This window comes from Narcine bancroftii, chromosome 7 (genome assembly GCF_036971445.1).
Source record: "Narcine bancroftii isolate sNarBan1 chromosome 7, sNarBan1.hap1, whole genome shotgun sequence".
NCBI classification, from domain to species: domain Eukaryota; kingdom Metazoa; phylum Chordata; class Chondrichthyes; order Torpediniformes; family Narcinidae; genus Narcine; species Narcine bancroftii.
In genome coordinates this window covers 63,875,067-63,891,597 of record NC_091475.1, presented here as the reverse complement: position 1 = coordinate 63,891,597, position 16,531 = coordinate 63,875,067, and the positions used below count along the sequence as shown (strand labels likewise).

The window sequence follows — 16,531 nt, the reverse complement described above, 5'->3', positions numbered from 1 at the left end:
CTGTTAAATAAATGATCACATCATCTACAAATAAACTAATCTTATGTTCTTCTCTGCCAACTCTAAAACATTTAATATTAAAATCAGATCTGATCAATTCTGCCAAAGGTTCTATTGCCAAAATAAACAAAGCTGGTGACAGTGACATCTTAGTTGACTGGATCTAGTTAATTAAAAACAATCTGAAACATCCATTTGTCACTAGTTTGGCTCTAATCTAATTAATAAATGTCCCAATCCAAATTTAGCAAGTACTTTGAATAAAAAATCCCATTCTAGTCTATCAAATGCCTTTTTTGCATCAAATGCGACTGCTACACTGAAATCATCTCTTTTCTGTGCTAACTATTATACTGATCAATCTGGTCACGTCAGGAGATTTTTTTTGTTTTTAACAACTCCAGTTTGATCTATATTATTTAACCAGCAAAAGTATTGCCAGTCTATTTGCTAATATTTTTGCAACTATTTTATAATCTGAATTTAGCAAAGATATAAGTCTATTTGAAGATGGACTTAAAGAAACTATTTTTAAAATCATTCTTATTGCTGTTTTAAAAGATTACAGCAATGCATGTGTTTCATCCGCCTGAGTTAATACTTCTATAAATGGAGGAATTAGTAAATCTTTAAACTCTTTATGAAATTCAGGTTTGAAATCTTTCCTCTCCTGGAGACTTGTTACTCTGTAAAGAACTAAATGCTTCTTTAACACCCATCAATGTAAAAGGTGCAGACAACATATTGTTGAGGGTGTTGTGTGGTGCCAGGTGTCAGATTGGTGAGGTTGTAGTTATGTGTCAGAGGCCATGTTGGTGAGGGTATGATGTAGACAGTGTTTGTATTTGCTGTGACGTGCCCAGCTAAATGTATGCAGAGAATTTAGATCAGTTCTTCACTATGCCTGGAGAAGCTGGGATTGTTACAAAAGAGATAGTGATGAGCAAACTAATGAGACTGAAGGTGGACAAATCCCCTCGTTCTGATGGGATGCATTCCAGGGTAATGAAGGAAATGGCAGGAGTTATAGTTGATGTGTTGGGAGTCATTTACCACAATTTTCTGGATTCTGGACAGGTCCTGGAAGATTGGAAGACAGTAAATGTCACACCACTTTTTAAAAAGGGATGTAGGCAGAAGACAGGTAACTATCAACCAGTTAGTTGTAGTCAGGAAAATGCTTGAAGCTGTTGTTAAGGATGAAATAGCGAGACATTTAGAACGAAGGGGTTCCATCAGACAGACGTAGCATGGATTCAGAAAGGGCAGTTCTTGTTTGACAAACTTGCTGGAGTTCTTTGAGGATATAATGGGTGTGGTAGATGGAAGGGAACAGGTTGATGTTGTATATTTAGATTTCCAGAGGGTGTTTGATAAGGTGCCGCACAAGAGATGTATCACTAAGATACAGATAAATGAAGTCGGGGGAAGTATATTGGCATGGATTGAGGATTGGTTAACTGACAGAAGGCAGAGAGTGGTGATAAATGGGTGTTTTCTGATTGGCAGACAGTGGTGAGTGGGGTGCAGCAAGGTTGGTGCTGGGCCTGCAGCTGTTCACCATTTACATTGATGATTTGGAGTGTAGTGGAAAAGCAAATTGTATAGAGGATGTGGAGAGGCTACAGAAGAATATAGTTAGGTGAGTGGGCAAAGATCTGGCAGATGGAGTCCAACGTTAGTAAATGTGAGGTCATCCACTTTGGCAGGAAAAATAGAAAAGCAAATTTTGTTAATGGTGATAAACTGCAGCATGCTGTAGTGCAGGAGGACTTGGCAATGCTTGTGTATGAATCACAAAAAGTTGGGTTGGAGGTACAGCAGGTTATTAAGTAGGCAAAATGGAATGTTGGCCTTCTTTGCCAGAGGAATTGATCTCAAGAGCAGGGAGGTCAAGGTCCTGGTAAGGCCGCACGTGGAGTAGTGTGTGCAGTTCTGGTCTCCATACTTGAGGAGGGATATACTGGCCTTGGAGGCAGTCCAGAGGGTGTTCACCAGGTTGATCCCGGAGATGAGAGAGTTGACCTATGAGGAGAGACTAAATCGCCTGGGTTTATACTTACTCAAATTCAGAAGAATGAGAGGAGATCTTGTAGAAACATATTAAATTATGAAAGGGAGAAATAAGATAGAGGCAGGAAAATTGTTTTCACTGGTAGGTGAGGCCAGAACTAGGGGACACAGCCTCAAGATTCAGGGGAGTAGATTTAAGATGGGGATGAGGAAAAACATTTTTCCAGTGAGTAGTGAATCCGTGGAATTCTCTGCCCAGGGAAGCAGTTGAGGCTACTTCATTAAACATATTTAATTTTCAGTTAGATAGACTTGTACATAAAAAAGGAATTCAGGTATGTGGGGAAAAGGCAGGTAGTTGGAGTTGAGTCAATGATCAGATCAGCCATGATCTTATTGAATGGTAGAGCAGGCTCGACAGGTCTGATGGTCGATTCCTGCTCCTATTTCTTATGTTCAAAGAAGATTAAGAGGCGCTCAATATTATGAAGGGTTCAGTAAACCATAAAACAGAGACTAATTTCTATTAGCAGAAGGGCTCGGAACCTGTGGGTGCAAATTTAAAACTGTTGTCAGAATAACCAACTACAAAGTCGTTTCTTTTTGTCTGCAACTGAGAATATGGAATGTTGAAAAGGGCAACATCAGCAGAGTGCATCGGGGCAGTGTTTTCAAAGATTAGGTGTTGGTTCAGTGAATGCGATGTCCACCTCCTGTGCTGTATCACGTATGCATGGATTCAGGAAGGGAAGGTCATATTTGGCCAACTTGCTGTGGTGATTTCAGGATGAGGTGAGTAGCTGGATTTTGTGTACTTGGAAGGCATAAAGGGCTCATCCATAGGATAGGGATTGTAATGGGAGACAAGGAGATAGCAAGGGAACTCAATGAGTATTTTGCTTCAGTCTTCACTGCAGAAGACATTAGCAGTATATCGGACTTTCAAGCCAGGGAAGAGAGGTGAGTGCAGTCATGATCACCAGAGAGAAGGTGCTTGGGAAACTGAAAGGACTAAGGGTAGTAAGTACCCAGACCAGATAGAATGCAGCCTTGGGTTCTGAAAGGAGTAGCGATAGAGGTTGTGGAGGCATATAGATTCTGGTAGATTCATACAGAGGACTAGAAAATTCCAAACATCACTCTGCTATTTAAAAAGGGATAGAGGTAGCAGAAAGGAAATTGTAGAGCAGCTAGCTTAATGTTAATGATGGGATGTTACTAGAGTGGATTGTCAAGGATGACAAGATAGGCCAAAGTCAGCATGGTTTCCTTAAGGGAAAATCCTGCCTGACGAACCTACTGCAAGTTTTTGAGGAAGCCGCAAGCAGGCTAATCAAAGGAGATGCAGTGGCAGAATTGTGCAGCGGAAGAGTGCTGGGCCCATAACCCAAAGTGAATGGAACAAAACCATTCTCTGCTATTATCCTTGTTGTCAACAACAAATTTCCAACTGCTTCTCGTTTCAGTAGAGGCCTTCCCCTACACCTTAATGAGATCCATGCAGGCAACAATGCTGAACTCTTTTTTCCATCGTCTCTGTTTCCGTGCCCACTTCCACAACCAGGATTCTCCACCCCCCACTGAAGACCCTTCTCCAACTTCTTCCTCCTCTTGAACACCTCCTCCTGGCCAGCTGCCCACTCTGGATCTCTTTATTTCCAACTGCTGCCAAGACATCAACCATCTCAACTTCACCACTCCCCTCTCATATTCCAATCTCACCTCCTCTGAATGCTCTGCCCTCCACTCTCTCTGCAACAATACCCACCAAATCCGCAGACAAGGGTGGTCCTGTTGTGTCTGGTGCACTGATCTCTACCTTGCTGAGGCACGGGACCCCACCAAAGAACATCAAGCCACCGAATCTCATCCTCTCTCACTTAATCAACACTGGTCATCTCCCTTCCGCAACCTTCTACCTCACTGTTTCCCATCCTACCCCTGTTTCTACCTCTTACCCGAGATAAGCAAACCTAATTATCCAGATAGCCTCCATGTGCTTCTGTGCCCCACAAAACTGAAATTATCTTACCTCAGTTCTAGTTTTTCTCCCCAGTCCAATCCCTCCCTACCTACATTCGCAATACAATAGATGCACTCCAATTCTTCAATGACTTTCAATTCCTTGAACATGACCACCTAATTTTTTACTATGGACGTCCAATCCAATTACACCTCAATCCCTCATACAGAAGGTCTCAAAGCCCTTGATTTCTTTCTTGACAAGAGACCTAACCAGTTTCCCTCCACCACCAATCCTCCTCCACCTGGTAGAACTTGTTCTCTCTTAATAACTTTTCCTTTGACTCATCCCACTTCCTCCAAATCAAAGGAGTGGCTGTGAGTACCTACATGGGTCCCAGCTATGCCTGCCTGTTTGTGGGCTTTATGGAGCAAGCCATGCTACAAGCCAACTCAGGCAAGACCCCCCCCCCCAACTCTTAGACGACTTCATCAGGGCTGCCTCATGCACCTGTGATAAGCTCATCTATTTCATTCACTTTGCTGCTAACTTTCACCACAACCTCAAATTCACCTGGTCTATCTCTGGTGACACTCTCCCCTTTCTTGATCTCTCTGCCTCCATCTCGGCAAGCTTTCCATCTACATTTTTTACAAACCCATCAACTCCCTCAACTACGTTTCGTCATACCGAGTCCCCTACAAGGATTTATTCCTTCCTCTGAATTCCTCCATCATATCTGCTCCCAAGGTGGGGTCTTCCAATCCTGATCATCTGAAATGTTCTCCTCGTTCCTAAAAATATGGCTTCCCCTCTACCACCATTAACTCAGAATCTCCTCCATTTCCCATGCATCTGTCCTAGCCCCCTTTGTCCTTGGACACCACAACAGGATTTCCCTTGTCCTTACCTACCATCCAACCAGCCTCTGCATCCAACACATTATCCTCCTCTGTTTCTTGCACTTACACTAGAAACATCTTCCCCTCCCCTCCCTTCCATAGGGACCTCTCTTCCTTCCAGACCTCTCCTTCCTTGTCCACTCATCCCTTCCCACCAATCATCCCCTCCCCTATGGCCGCAGGAAGTGCCACACGTACCCACCCCTCCTCTCTCACTACCATTCGAGGCCACAAACAACCCTTCTAAGTGAAGCAACTCTTGTGTACCTGAGGGAGTGATCCACTACATCCAGTGCTCCTGTTGTGGCCTTCTCTACATCAAATATGCTGGACGCAGACTGGGAGATTCCTTCACTGAGCACCTTTGCTCTGTCTGCATCAGTGACAGGGATCTCCCAGGGGCCAACCACTTCAAATCTGTGCCCCACTCCCATGCCCACATGTCTGTCTATGGCCTCATGTACTGCAAACCAAAACCACCCATAAATTGGAGGAGCAACATTTAATTTTCCTTCTGGGTACTCTCCAACTGGATGGCATTAACGCTGAGTTCTCGGGTTTCTGCTAGCCACTCCTCGTTCTCCCATCCTTCTAATTTCATACCTCCACCTCTTCACTCTTCCCCTCTCCATTCACAGAGCATTCCCCCCCCCCCCACCTTGTATGCAGGTGTGCCCTCCCTCCCTCACCCACCTACTCTCTCCTGCTTTTGGGACGGTGCTCCTTCCCTCCACCACTGTGTTCTGGCCACTGCCCACATTTTGCTCGTACCTTGATGAAGGGCTCAAGCCTGAAACGTTGGTGATGTATCTTTATCTTTGCTCTGTTACGGACATTGGTGGACCTGCTGAACTTCTCCTGTATTGTGTTTTTACTTCAATCCTGTTGTCTCCAGACTTTCATGTTTTACTCGCATGCAGTAGATATTGTGCATTTGGACTTTCAAAAGGCCTTTGACAAGGTGCTGCACATGTGGCTGCTTCTCAGAATGAGAGCCCATGGAATGACAAGAAAGATACTAGCATGGGTAGCATTGGCTGATGGGCAGGAAGCAGAGAGTAGGAAGAAAGGGATCATTCTGGTTGGTTATCGGTGACCAGTGGTTACCGCAGTGGTCACTATTGGAGCCACTTCTTTTCACATGGTATATTAATGACTTGGACTGTGGAACAAATGGCTTTGTGGCTAAGTTTGCAGATAAGATCAAGATAGGCGGAGGGGCAGGTAGAAACAGAGAGGCTGCAGAAAGACTTTGATGGGTTAGGAAAATGGGCAAAGAAGTGGCTAATGAAATATGATGTTGGAAAGTTTACGGTCACACACTTTGTTAGAAGGAAAAAAGGGGAAGACTATTATTTGGATGAGGAGAAAATTCAAAATTCGGAGGTGCAAAGGGACTTTAGATTCCTGAAGGTTAACCTCCAGGCTGAGTCAGTGGTGAAGAAGGCGAATGAAATGCTGGCGTTCATATCCATAGGCACTGGTGATGCTGCACTTGGAGTATGGGGTACAGTTTTGGGCTCCTTCATTAAGAAAGGATGCGTTGACATTGGAAAGGGTTCAGAGAATTTCCAAGGTTTGCACTTTGGGACCAATGACATGGGTAGGAAGGGTGAGGAGGTCCTGCAAGGAGAGTGCAAGGAGTTAGGTGCAAAGTTGAAAGATAGGACCTCCATGGTTGTGATGTCAGGAGTGCTACCCATGCCACATGCTAGTGACATTAGAAATAGGAGGATAATGGAGCTTAACACATAGCTAAAGAGATGGTGCAGGAGGGAGGGCTTGAGGTTTCTGTATCATTGGGCTCTCTTCCAGGGAAGATGGGACCTGTTCTGATAGGATGGTATCCATCTGAACTGGAGGGTGACAAATATCCTGGTGGGAAGGTTTGCTAGTGCTGCTCTGGTGTGTTTAGACTAGATTTGTAGTGGGAGAGGAACCAGAGGACCAGAGCAGATAGTGGAGTGGAGGAGAGAAAAGATGACGTGAAGACTGCATGTAAAATCAGAAATCAAAGGGTTGTACTTGATGGAAATAATGTTCTCAGGTCCATCTATTTCAATGCAAGAAATATCGTTGGAAAGGCAGACGAGCTTAGAGTGTGATTGGCATGTGGAATTATGGCATTGTGGCGATCAGTGAAACTTGGTTGGAGGAGGAGAAGGACTGGAAGCTTAATGTTTCAGGGTTCTGTTTCAGACATGGTAGAGCAGGAGGGATAAAAGGGGAGGAGTGGCATTGCTCATGAAGGAAAATATCACAGTTGTGCTTCAGCAGGACAGACCAGAGAACTAGTCGACTGAGGCTATATGGGTGGAGCTGAGGAACGGTATGACCACACTCATGGGGTTGTATTACAGATCATCCAATGGTCAGCGAGAATTGGAGGAGCCAATTTGTAGAGAGATGGTAGACAGCAGCAGGAAACAGAAGGTTGTGAACGTAGGAGACTTTACATTTTAAATGTGAACTTACACCATGGTAATGGGCCCTTTTGGCCCACGAACCCATGCCACCCAATTGACCTACAACCCCCCCCCCAAAAAAAAATTATGAAGGGGGAGAAGAAACTAGAACCCCAGGGAAAACCCAAACAGACAACCCATACAAACTCCTACCAGACAGCACAGAATTCGAACCCCAGTCCCGATCACTGGTGCTGTAATGGTGCTACACTAACCGTGCTGCCCATTAACTTTCCACATATTGACTGGTTCTCCCACACTGTAAAAGAGCAGTGGAGTTTGTCAAATGGGTTCAGGAAAGATTACTACAGAGGTACCAACTAGAGAGAGTTCAATACTGGATCTCCTATTAGGGAACAAGACAACACAGGTGACATAAGTATATGTAGGGGAACATTTTGGGTCCAGTGATTATTTTGCCATTAGTTTCAGGTTAATTATGAAGGATAGGTCTGGTTCTTGGGTTTGCATTCTAAACTGGAGAAAGGCCAATTTTGAGGAAAGTGTAGAAATGAGAAAGTGTGGATTTGGACAAGTATTCGTTTGGAAAGTGGAAGGCATTCAATCTTTTAATTCTGACAGGAATATACAAACTCTGTCCTCTCAGAATTGGTTTTTGGGGACATTAGAGTCATGGTTAAGAAGAAGAGAGAGGTGCACAGCAAGTTCAGGCATCAAGAAGTAAATTAGATACTTAAGGAGTATAAAAAAGGCAAGAAAAACTCAAGAAAGAAATCGGGAAGGCAAAAAGACGAAATGAGGTTGCTTTGGCAGATAATGTGAAGGAAAATCCTGAGGGTTTCTACAGGAGCAAAAGGATAGTAAGGTCAAAATTGGTTCCGTTTAACATCAGAGTGGTTTGGCTATGGAAGGGGTATGGAGCCAGAAGAGATGGGAGAGACCTTGAATGGGTTCTTTGCATCAGTATTTACTCAGGAAACTGGCGCAGAACCTAGGGAAGTAAGGAAAACAAGCAGTGAGGTGATGGTATATACAGTATACATATTGCAGAAGAGGAGGCTCTTGCGGTCTTAAATCCCCATGGCCTGACAAGAGTTCCCTGGGACCTTGATGAAATTACAGAAGTACTTAAAATTTCCTAAGCCACAAATGAGGTGCCAAGGGATTGGAGGATAGCTCATGTTGTTCTGTTATTTAAAAAAGGCTCTAAAAGTAACCATGGAAATTATAGGCTGATGAACCTGACATCAGGAGTAGGTAAATTATTGGAAGGTGTCGTAAGAGATCCGATATACAAGTATTTGGATGGCCAGAGACTGATTACAGCTAATCATCTTGGCTTTGTACATGGTAGGTTGTGTTTAACCACTCTTACAGAGCTTTTTGAAGAGGTTACCAGGGTAATTGATGAAGGAAAGGTTGTGGGTGTTGTCTCCATGGACTTTAGTAAGGCCTTTGACAAGGTTCCACATGGGTGATTAGTCAAAAAGGTTCAGATTCTCAGTGAGGTAGTAAAATGGATTCGACATTGACTGGACAGGAGAAGGCAGAGAATGGTGGTGGATGATGCTTCTCAGACTGGAGGCCTGTGACTAGTGGTGCCTAGGGATCGGTGATGGGACCATTGTTGTTTGTCATCTATGGTATATCAATGACCTGGATGATAATGTGATGAATTGCATCAGCAAGTTTACAGATGACACTAAGATTGGCGATGTTGTGGACAGCGAAGAAGGTTTTCAAAGCTTGCAGAGGGATGTGGACCAGCTGGGAAAATGAGCTGAAAATGCAGATAGAATTTTATGCAGACAAGTGTGAATTTTTGTATTTTGGAAGGACAAAACAAGAAAGGGCATACACCATAAAGTGGCATCTCCGGTGGATAGGGTTGTAAAGGGACTTTTGGCATATCAATCTTCAAAAATCGAAGTATTGAGTGTAGGAGTTGGGATGTTATGGTAAAGTTGTATAAGACATTGTTGAGGCCAAATTTGGAGCACTGTGTGCCGTTCTGGTCACCTAACTACAGGAAAGATATCGATAAGATGGAAAGAGTGCAGAGAAGATTTAAGAGAATATTGCTGGGACTTCAGGAACTGATTTACAGGGAAAGTCCAGGGACTTTATTCCCTGGAGCATAGAAGAATGAGGGGAGATATCATTAAGGTTTACAAAATTATGAGGGGATTAGACAGAGTAAAATTAGATAGGCTTTTTCCACTGAGGCTAGGTGAGATACAAACCAGAGGACATGGGTTAAGGGTGAAAGGGGAAAAGTTTATAGAGAACTATTTCACACAGAAAGATTTGGGAGTACTCAATGAGCTGCCAGCTGAAGTTGTGAATGCAGGCTCAATTTTCTCACTTCAGAAGAATTTGGAAAGGTACATGGATGGAAGGGGTATGTAGGGCTATGGACAAGGTGCATAGGTATTGGAACTAGGCAGAATAATAGTTTGGCACAGACTAGAAGGGCCTGATTTATGTGCTATGGTTCTATGAATTAATGGATTAGCATACGAGGAACTTTTGTCAGCTCATGAACTATACTCCTTGGAGTTCAGAAAAGTGAGGGGGTACCTCATGGAAGCATTTTGAATGTTTGAAAGGCCTGGTCAGAGCAGATGCGACAAGGATGTTTCCCATGGTAGGGAAGTTAAGAACAAGGGGCAAAACATCAGGATTGAAGGACACCCATTTAAAACAGATGCAAATGAATTTATTTCACCAGAGAATGTGAATCTTTGGAATTTTCCACCATGGGTGACTGTGGAAGCCAGGTCTTTGGGTGTATTTAAGTTAGAATTTGATATCTGAATAGTCAGGGTATCAAAGGTTATGGGGAGAAGGCAGAGAAGTGGGGCTGAGTGGAGGAATGGATTAGCTCATGATGGAATGGCAGAGTGGACTCGATGGGCCAAATGGTCTCCTTCTGCTCCTATGTCCTGGTCTTATTCTCTAACTGCTTTTCCCAGAGAGTGATGAATCTGTAGAATTCTCTCCCAAGGAAACAGTGGAGGCTGTGTAAAACACAGATAGATTTTGGGAATTAAGGGTTGTGGGGATAGCACAGGTTGGTGAATCCCAGACCTTTGCCAGATCAGCCACAATCTTATTGAATGTCGAAGCAGGCTTGATGGGCCATGTGGCCAACTCCTGCTCCTGGATCTTGTGTCCTTATTCTTACTAATATAACAGAATAAATAGTTTTTACATATAGCGAATTCAAAAGCACTCTACACATTTATAAATTTTAAATTGAGACATACAGCATGGTATCAAGGCATTTCAGCCCATGACCCCATGCCACCTCATTAACCTGCACCCCCCAGTATGTTTTGAATGGTGGGAGGAAACCAGAGCCCCCGGGGAAAACCCACGCAGACACAGGGAGAACATACAAATTCCTTACAGACAGTGTGGGATTCAAACCCCGGTCTTGATCACTGGCGCTGTAAAGGCCTTGCGCTAACCACTACACTAGCCTTGCCACCCCCTTTATCTACTTTGAAAATGTGTCTTGAGATCTGAATGGAAAAGGAATTTGATTTTAACCCATGACTTGCTTTTAAATTTAGTGCCATGGACTTTCTATTGATGGATTTGTACTTCCTTCTTCAACCACAAGAGAGGTAAGGCCCTCGGTCACCATGTTGCTTTGAAATCAATAATATTCCTTCCTAACAGCTGACACATTTGCACTCCTGCAGTCTGACATTTTGTAGTCTCGATAAAGGGTCCCAGCCCGAAACATTGGCTGTGGGATGCTGCTTGGCCCACCGAGACCCTCCACCTTCTCACCATTTGCTCAAGGTTGCCCGTCTGCACTTTTTGCGTTTCTGTGGTTTTGCTCCACAGTGAATGCTGAAGCCATCCCAACTTTGATGATGCTTTTTTTCCTCTCTCTGCAAAGCTTGCTCACACTGCCCACCTTCTAAACCTCTGATTGCCCCCTTTTTAGTCTCAATAAAGCGTCTCATCCCGAAACGTCAATTGACCATTTCTCCCAGTGGATTCTCTCTGACCCACTTAACCCTTTCCAGCTTCTGATTATTGCTGCAACAATGATCCAGTCACAATTTAATTTTTTTCCATTGTAGCGTTATTATCTATGGTGAATGTTGCCTGATCTCAGTGCGATTAATTAGGCCCAGCATTTAATCAGTGTTGTTTTTGAATATGTTATTCATTCACAAGGTTCAAGACTCCTTTTTTTGTCATTGACACAATCTACAAAATGCATCAACTTTTGACTGCGGTAAAGAGGTGCCACTGGGCTGGCCTGCCACCTCCATCGAGAGAAAGAGAAGCAAAAGAGAGTCCCCTCAGAGAAACCGAGTGTCTGTTGATTTTTCTCCTGTGCTCACGCACCCTCTGCAGCTGGTGTGTGGCAGTTGTGTCCCTGTTCCAGACCCCCGATATGTCCAAGTGAAGCAACAATTCACCGGTGAATCTGCAGTGGGTCATTTACTGCATCCAGAGCCCCCATTGTGGCCTTCACTTCATTGGTGAGACTGGATGCAGTCTGGGAGATCATTTTGTTGAGCAGATTTTTCTGTCTGCTGCAATAACAGGATCGCTCAGTGGCCAACCACTGGACATGTCTATCAACAGCCTCATGCATTTCCAAACTGAGGCTGACCATAAACTGGGGGAGCAACACCTTATATTAAGAGAAAAGAATAGAATTCTGTCAGGAAATGTGGGAAGAGATGTAATCGAGGAAACTGTGGGAGTTGGTATGTTTATCGAAGATATCTGTACAGAGTTTGTTTCTTCAAGATGGGGACAGAGATCAAGAAAGGGGAGAGTGTTGCCAGAGATAGACCACGTGAATTTGTGGTCGGGGTGAAAGTAAGCAGTGAAGTGCATAAAGTTGATGAGCTCTTCATGAGTGAATGAACCAGCACCAATGTGGTCATCAATTTAGTGGAGGAAGAAATGAGGGGCCTTGCATGTGTCGGCTTGTAGCATGGATTGCTCCACATAGGCAACAGAAAGGCAGGCATAGCTGAGGCCCATGTGTGTACTCATGACTACCCCTCTGATGGAGAAAGTGGAATGAGTCAAGGAGAAGTTATTGAGGGCGAGGTCAAGTTCTGCCAGCCAGAGGAGGATGGTGGTGGTGGGGAAATGGTTAGGTCTGGTGTTGAAAAAGAAATGAAAGTCTTTGAGACCTTTAGTAAGGGGATAGAAATGTCTGGAGATTGGGCATCTATAGTGAAAAATGAGGCAGTCGAGTCCAGGAAACTGCAAATTTTTTAAATGATGGAGGTATGTAGGTAGGGAAGGAATGGACTAAGGGGACAAAATGAGAGTTGAGTTAAGGTGATACCAGCCAGTGGGACAGGAGCACGTTGAAGGAGATGTCATAGATGAGTTTCTTACAGAGAGTCGTGGGTGTCTACACTGATGAGAGTGGTGGTAGAGGGTGGTTCAAATTTTAAATTTAGACGTACAGCATGGTAACAGGCTCTTTCAGCTCACAAGTCTGTGCCACCCAATTAACCTATACCCCCCAGTACATTTTGAAGGGTGGGAGGAACCTGAAGAATAGGGAGAATGAATAAACTCCTTCCAGACTGCGTGGGATTCGAAGTCCAGACCGGTCAATGCTGCTGTAACAGCGTTGCTCTCACTGCTACGCCAACCATGGTTCAATTGAACCAACTTGGTTCAATCGGGATATTTAAAAGAATTCAAAAGATGTAAGAAAAATAGCAGGTTATGGGTGTGAGATATGGGAGGGTTAATTGTTGTGGAGTAGGTTTACAACATCGTGGGTGAAGGGCCTGCACTGTGATGGAATGTTCTTTGATCAGTGTAGTTAAATCACCCAGTCTAAAAGTAAGGTTAAATTTCTCGAAAAATAAGTCATGCTACAAAAGAAAGAAAAAGTCATTAGTTTGTAAGTTAGAGGAAGCATTGACCAGGTGATTGTGAAATGATTTAACACTTTGATTTGCTTTAAGATGACTCCTCAGGAGATCAAGTTTGCGGTCTACGTGGAGTCTATTCTGAACCGTATCCCTCAGCCAGAATACAGACAGCTTCTGGTGGAGACCATCCTGGTCCTCACTGTGCTTGCCGAACTGGAGGTGCACAACATTGGCAGTGTGATCTGTGTGGACCACATTGTACACATGGCCAATGAGTATTTTCTACAGGATCAGGTAATGACTGGTAGGAACTAATTTCGAACATTGTTTTCACACCAGGGTCTCACATTTTTTTGCATGCAGTGCTGCCTTGTATCAGAATGCAAAGCTCCTTGATAAATTCCTTTAAAAGTGAACAGTTTCCCATTGTTTCATGTTTCCTTAAAAGCCTACAATTTTAAAGCCACATCAGAGATCACATCAGATTTGGAATTGTTTGTAAAATGTTATTGTTCATGAAACAAGAGAGGCTTTGATAGGGTGAACAGTCAGAATCTTTTTCCCCAGGATAAAAATGTCATGCACTAAAGGACATGGGTTTGAGGTGGGGTGGGGAGGGTGGAGTTTAAAAGAGATCTGCAGGGCAATTTTCTTTTTATGGAGAGTGATGGGTGCTTGGAATGGGCTGGTGTGTTTAAGGTGCTTTCTGGACACACCCATGGATATGAAAGGGATGGAGGGATATGGATTGTGCAAGCGGCAGAATTTCAGTTTAACTTGAGCATCACGTTCAGGGCAGACATTGTAGGCTGAAAGGCTTGTTCCTATGCTGGAATGTTTTAAGAGTTTATATCTGATTCTCAACATTCCACCTGATTAAATCTATAACCATGATAATTTGTTAACAGTTCAACAACTCAGCATAGGAAGAGGTTCTCTGGCCCTCAGTGTCTGAACTGAACATGATCCCCAATTTACTCTAAAACTCATGGTTCCTTTATTGTCAAGTGCATAATGCACAAAATGTGTCAATGTTTGCCTGCCATAGCAGCACAGAAAGAAGTGCCACTTGACCGGTGCCTCCATCAATAAGAGAGAAGAAGCAAAGGAGCATCCCTTCAGAGACAGCGAATGCCTGTGGATTCACCTCCCACAACCTCTGCAGCTTCATTGCCTCCTGTCTGTTCCAATGGTGACCCCAAACTCTCAGTTCTGCACCCCCAATACAATCTGGAAGCTGTCATCACCCAAGGCCCTTCGGGAGCCCTGCTCCCAGTCGTGCTCCCTGGGTTTCTCAAAGGTTTTCACTGTGGCGAGGCCTCGCTGAGTGCAAAGTGATTTATCCAATGGAAGCTCTGGTGTAAGAGCAATATAATTAATAATGTAAATTCAGTTGGGAAATAAAGATTCTCCACTGGAAGAAATGCAGGTTAATGGTGAGACAAGAAGTATAGGACATGGGTTAAGAGTGAAAGGTGAAATATTTGGGGGAATATTTGGGGGAACCTCTTCACACAGAGAGTAGTGGGGGTGTGGAACGAGTTGCCAGCTGAAGTGGTGAATGCGGGCTCAATTTTGACATTTCAGAAAAAAATGGACATGTGTGGGGAGATATAAAGGTCAGTGGGACTAGGCCAAATAATAGAGTAAAATCCAAAGGTCTGCAGACACTGTGATTGTGGTAAAAGCACAGAAATGTTGAAGGAACTCAGTAGGTCACACAATGTCCATACCATGTTTGGGGCTTGAGCCCTTCAAGATCTGAGCAAAGAGCAGGCCTTTTAATTCAGGTGCCTCCCTGACATATGGACACTCCAGCATTTTTGTCTTGGCAGAATAATAGTTCAGCCCGTTTCTGTGCTGTCAAGTTTTAAGGTTGTTGAAAAGATATGATCATGAATTGACTTTCTATGACAACTGCTGTATGCCTTATCTTTCTGTTCCAGAAATGCCTTGGAGCAGGAGATTCCATTTTAGACATTGACTCAGCTACCAGAGTCTGTCATTTGTTCTACGATAGTGCTCCAAGTGGCAAGTATGGCACCATGACCTACCTAACAAAAGCAGTTGCCTCTTATGTACAAGACTTCCTCCCAAACACTGACTGCTTGCTGCAGTAGGAACTGTCCACATCAATGAAGGACTCTCTCCCGTGTTTATGCTCCATCGTTGTCCTCATACTTGTAACAACATCACGACGACCCGGATGCAATGATGCAGGGATTACTTGGAAGATTGTTTATTTAAGGCTGTTATTTATTTAACTCATTTATAATATCTCTACATTTGTAGCAATAGATACACAGAATTACACTCAAATCAAGACTGGTAACTTTGAAGATAAACTAATATACTTGACCACTTGGGAAAATAACTAAAACAGGTTGTGAGAATCATTTGTCTGAGACATATTTGGTGCACCTGCGTTCAGCTGCAGCAAGATTTATGAGGGCCTGATAATGCACAACTGTAGAGAGAAGGGAAACTCCTTGCTATTTATGGATTCGTATAAAACTTGATGATTTTTCACTGTGCTTAACTGCAATTTTTGGCAAGCGAATTTGACAAACTTTAATGTCTGTCATTAACCAATGTAGAAATGTTAAAGAGATGAAGGATCGAGTGATGAAGCACCAATCTCTCCCTGAATCAGTCCCTAAGCTGTATGTTGACAATTGGGAGCATGTTGGGATCAGATTTTGTATTGCACTTGCACGAAGATAGAAATTCAAGAGTTTGCTTATTAAGATAGTCAAGCTGTGCATAGTTTTAAAATGTCCCTATTATCTGAAAACTGTATGTGTAATGTATTAAATTGACATCAATATACAAATGCACAATTCAATTCCATTCATGGGAGTCAGGTTTATACCTCACACTGATATGCAATTGATGTAATCTTAGCGCGACTGCCCATTGCTTCCAATGAAATAAATGGTTCACCTCGTGTTGAACATATACTTGCTACTCACACTTTTAGCTGTAACCTACTCTGATCTATGCTTGTATAATGCTGTGATGGAATATGTTTTCATATAATCTTTATTTTATATAGATGTATCAAGATAGAGATATTTCTAATCAAACAATTCACATTCACATGGTTTATTCAAGGTAATTTGTATTCATTTTGGTTTGACCATGTGGAAATTACAGCACTTATATATAATCCCCTCATTTCAGGGCACCGTAATGTTTGGGACATTTGGCTTCACAGGTGTTTTGTGAGTACTTCAGATAGTACAACTCCAATTATCCAAAATCCTCAGTTATCCAAAAGTTTTTAATGCTTAAAAAGCCGTACCTGTTTGTTGTTGTTGTTACAAGTGATTTGCTGTTGCTACTGGG

At 43.2% G+C, this 16,531-nt stretch overlaps 1 protein-coding gene across 4 annotated transcripts in view; it reads left to right on the top strand.

The window, feature by feature from the left end:
- The window catches only part of LOC138738973 (phosphorylase b kinase regulatory subunit alpha, liver isoform-like), a 207,767-nt gene extending 191,611 nt beyond the window's left edge, over window positions 1-16,156 (top strand). For all 4 annotated transcript variants that reach the window (XM_069890252.1, XM_069890251.1, XM_069890248.1 and 1 more), the window contains 3 exons: window positions 10,883-10,936; window positions 13,277-13,477; window positions 15,130-16,156. In XM_069890252.1, coding sequence (XP_069746353.1) covers window positions 10,883-10,936; window positions 13,277-13,477; window positions 15,130-15,303 — 429 coding nt within the window. In that variant the 3' untranslated portion in view covers window positions 15,304-16,156. The remainder of the gene's footprint in view (window positions 1-10,882; window positions 10,937-13,276; window positions 13,478-15,129) is intronic.
- The last annotated feature ends 375 nt before the right edge of the window (window positions 16,157-16,531 follow it).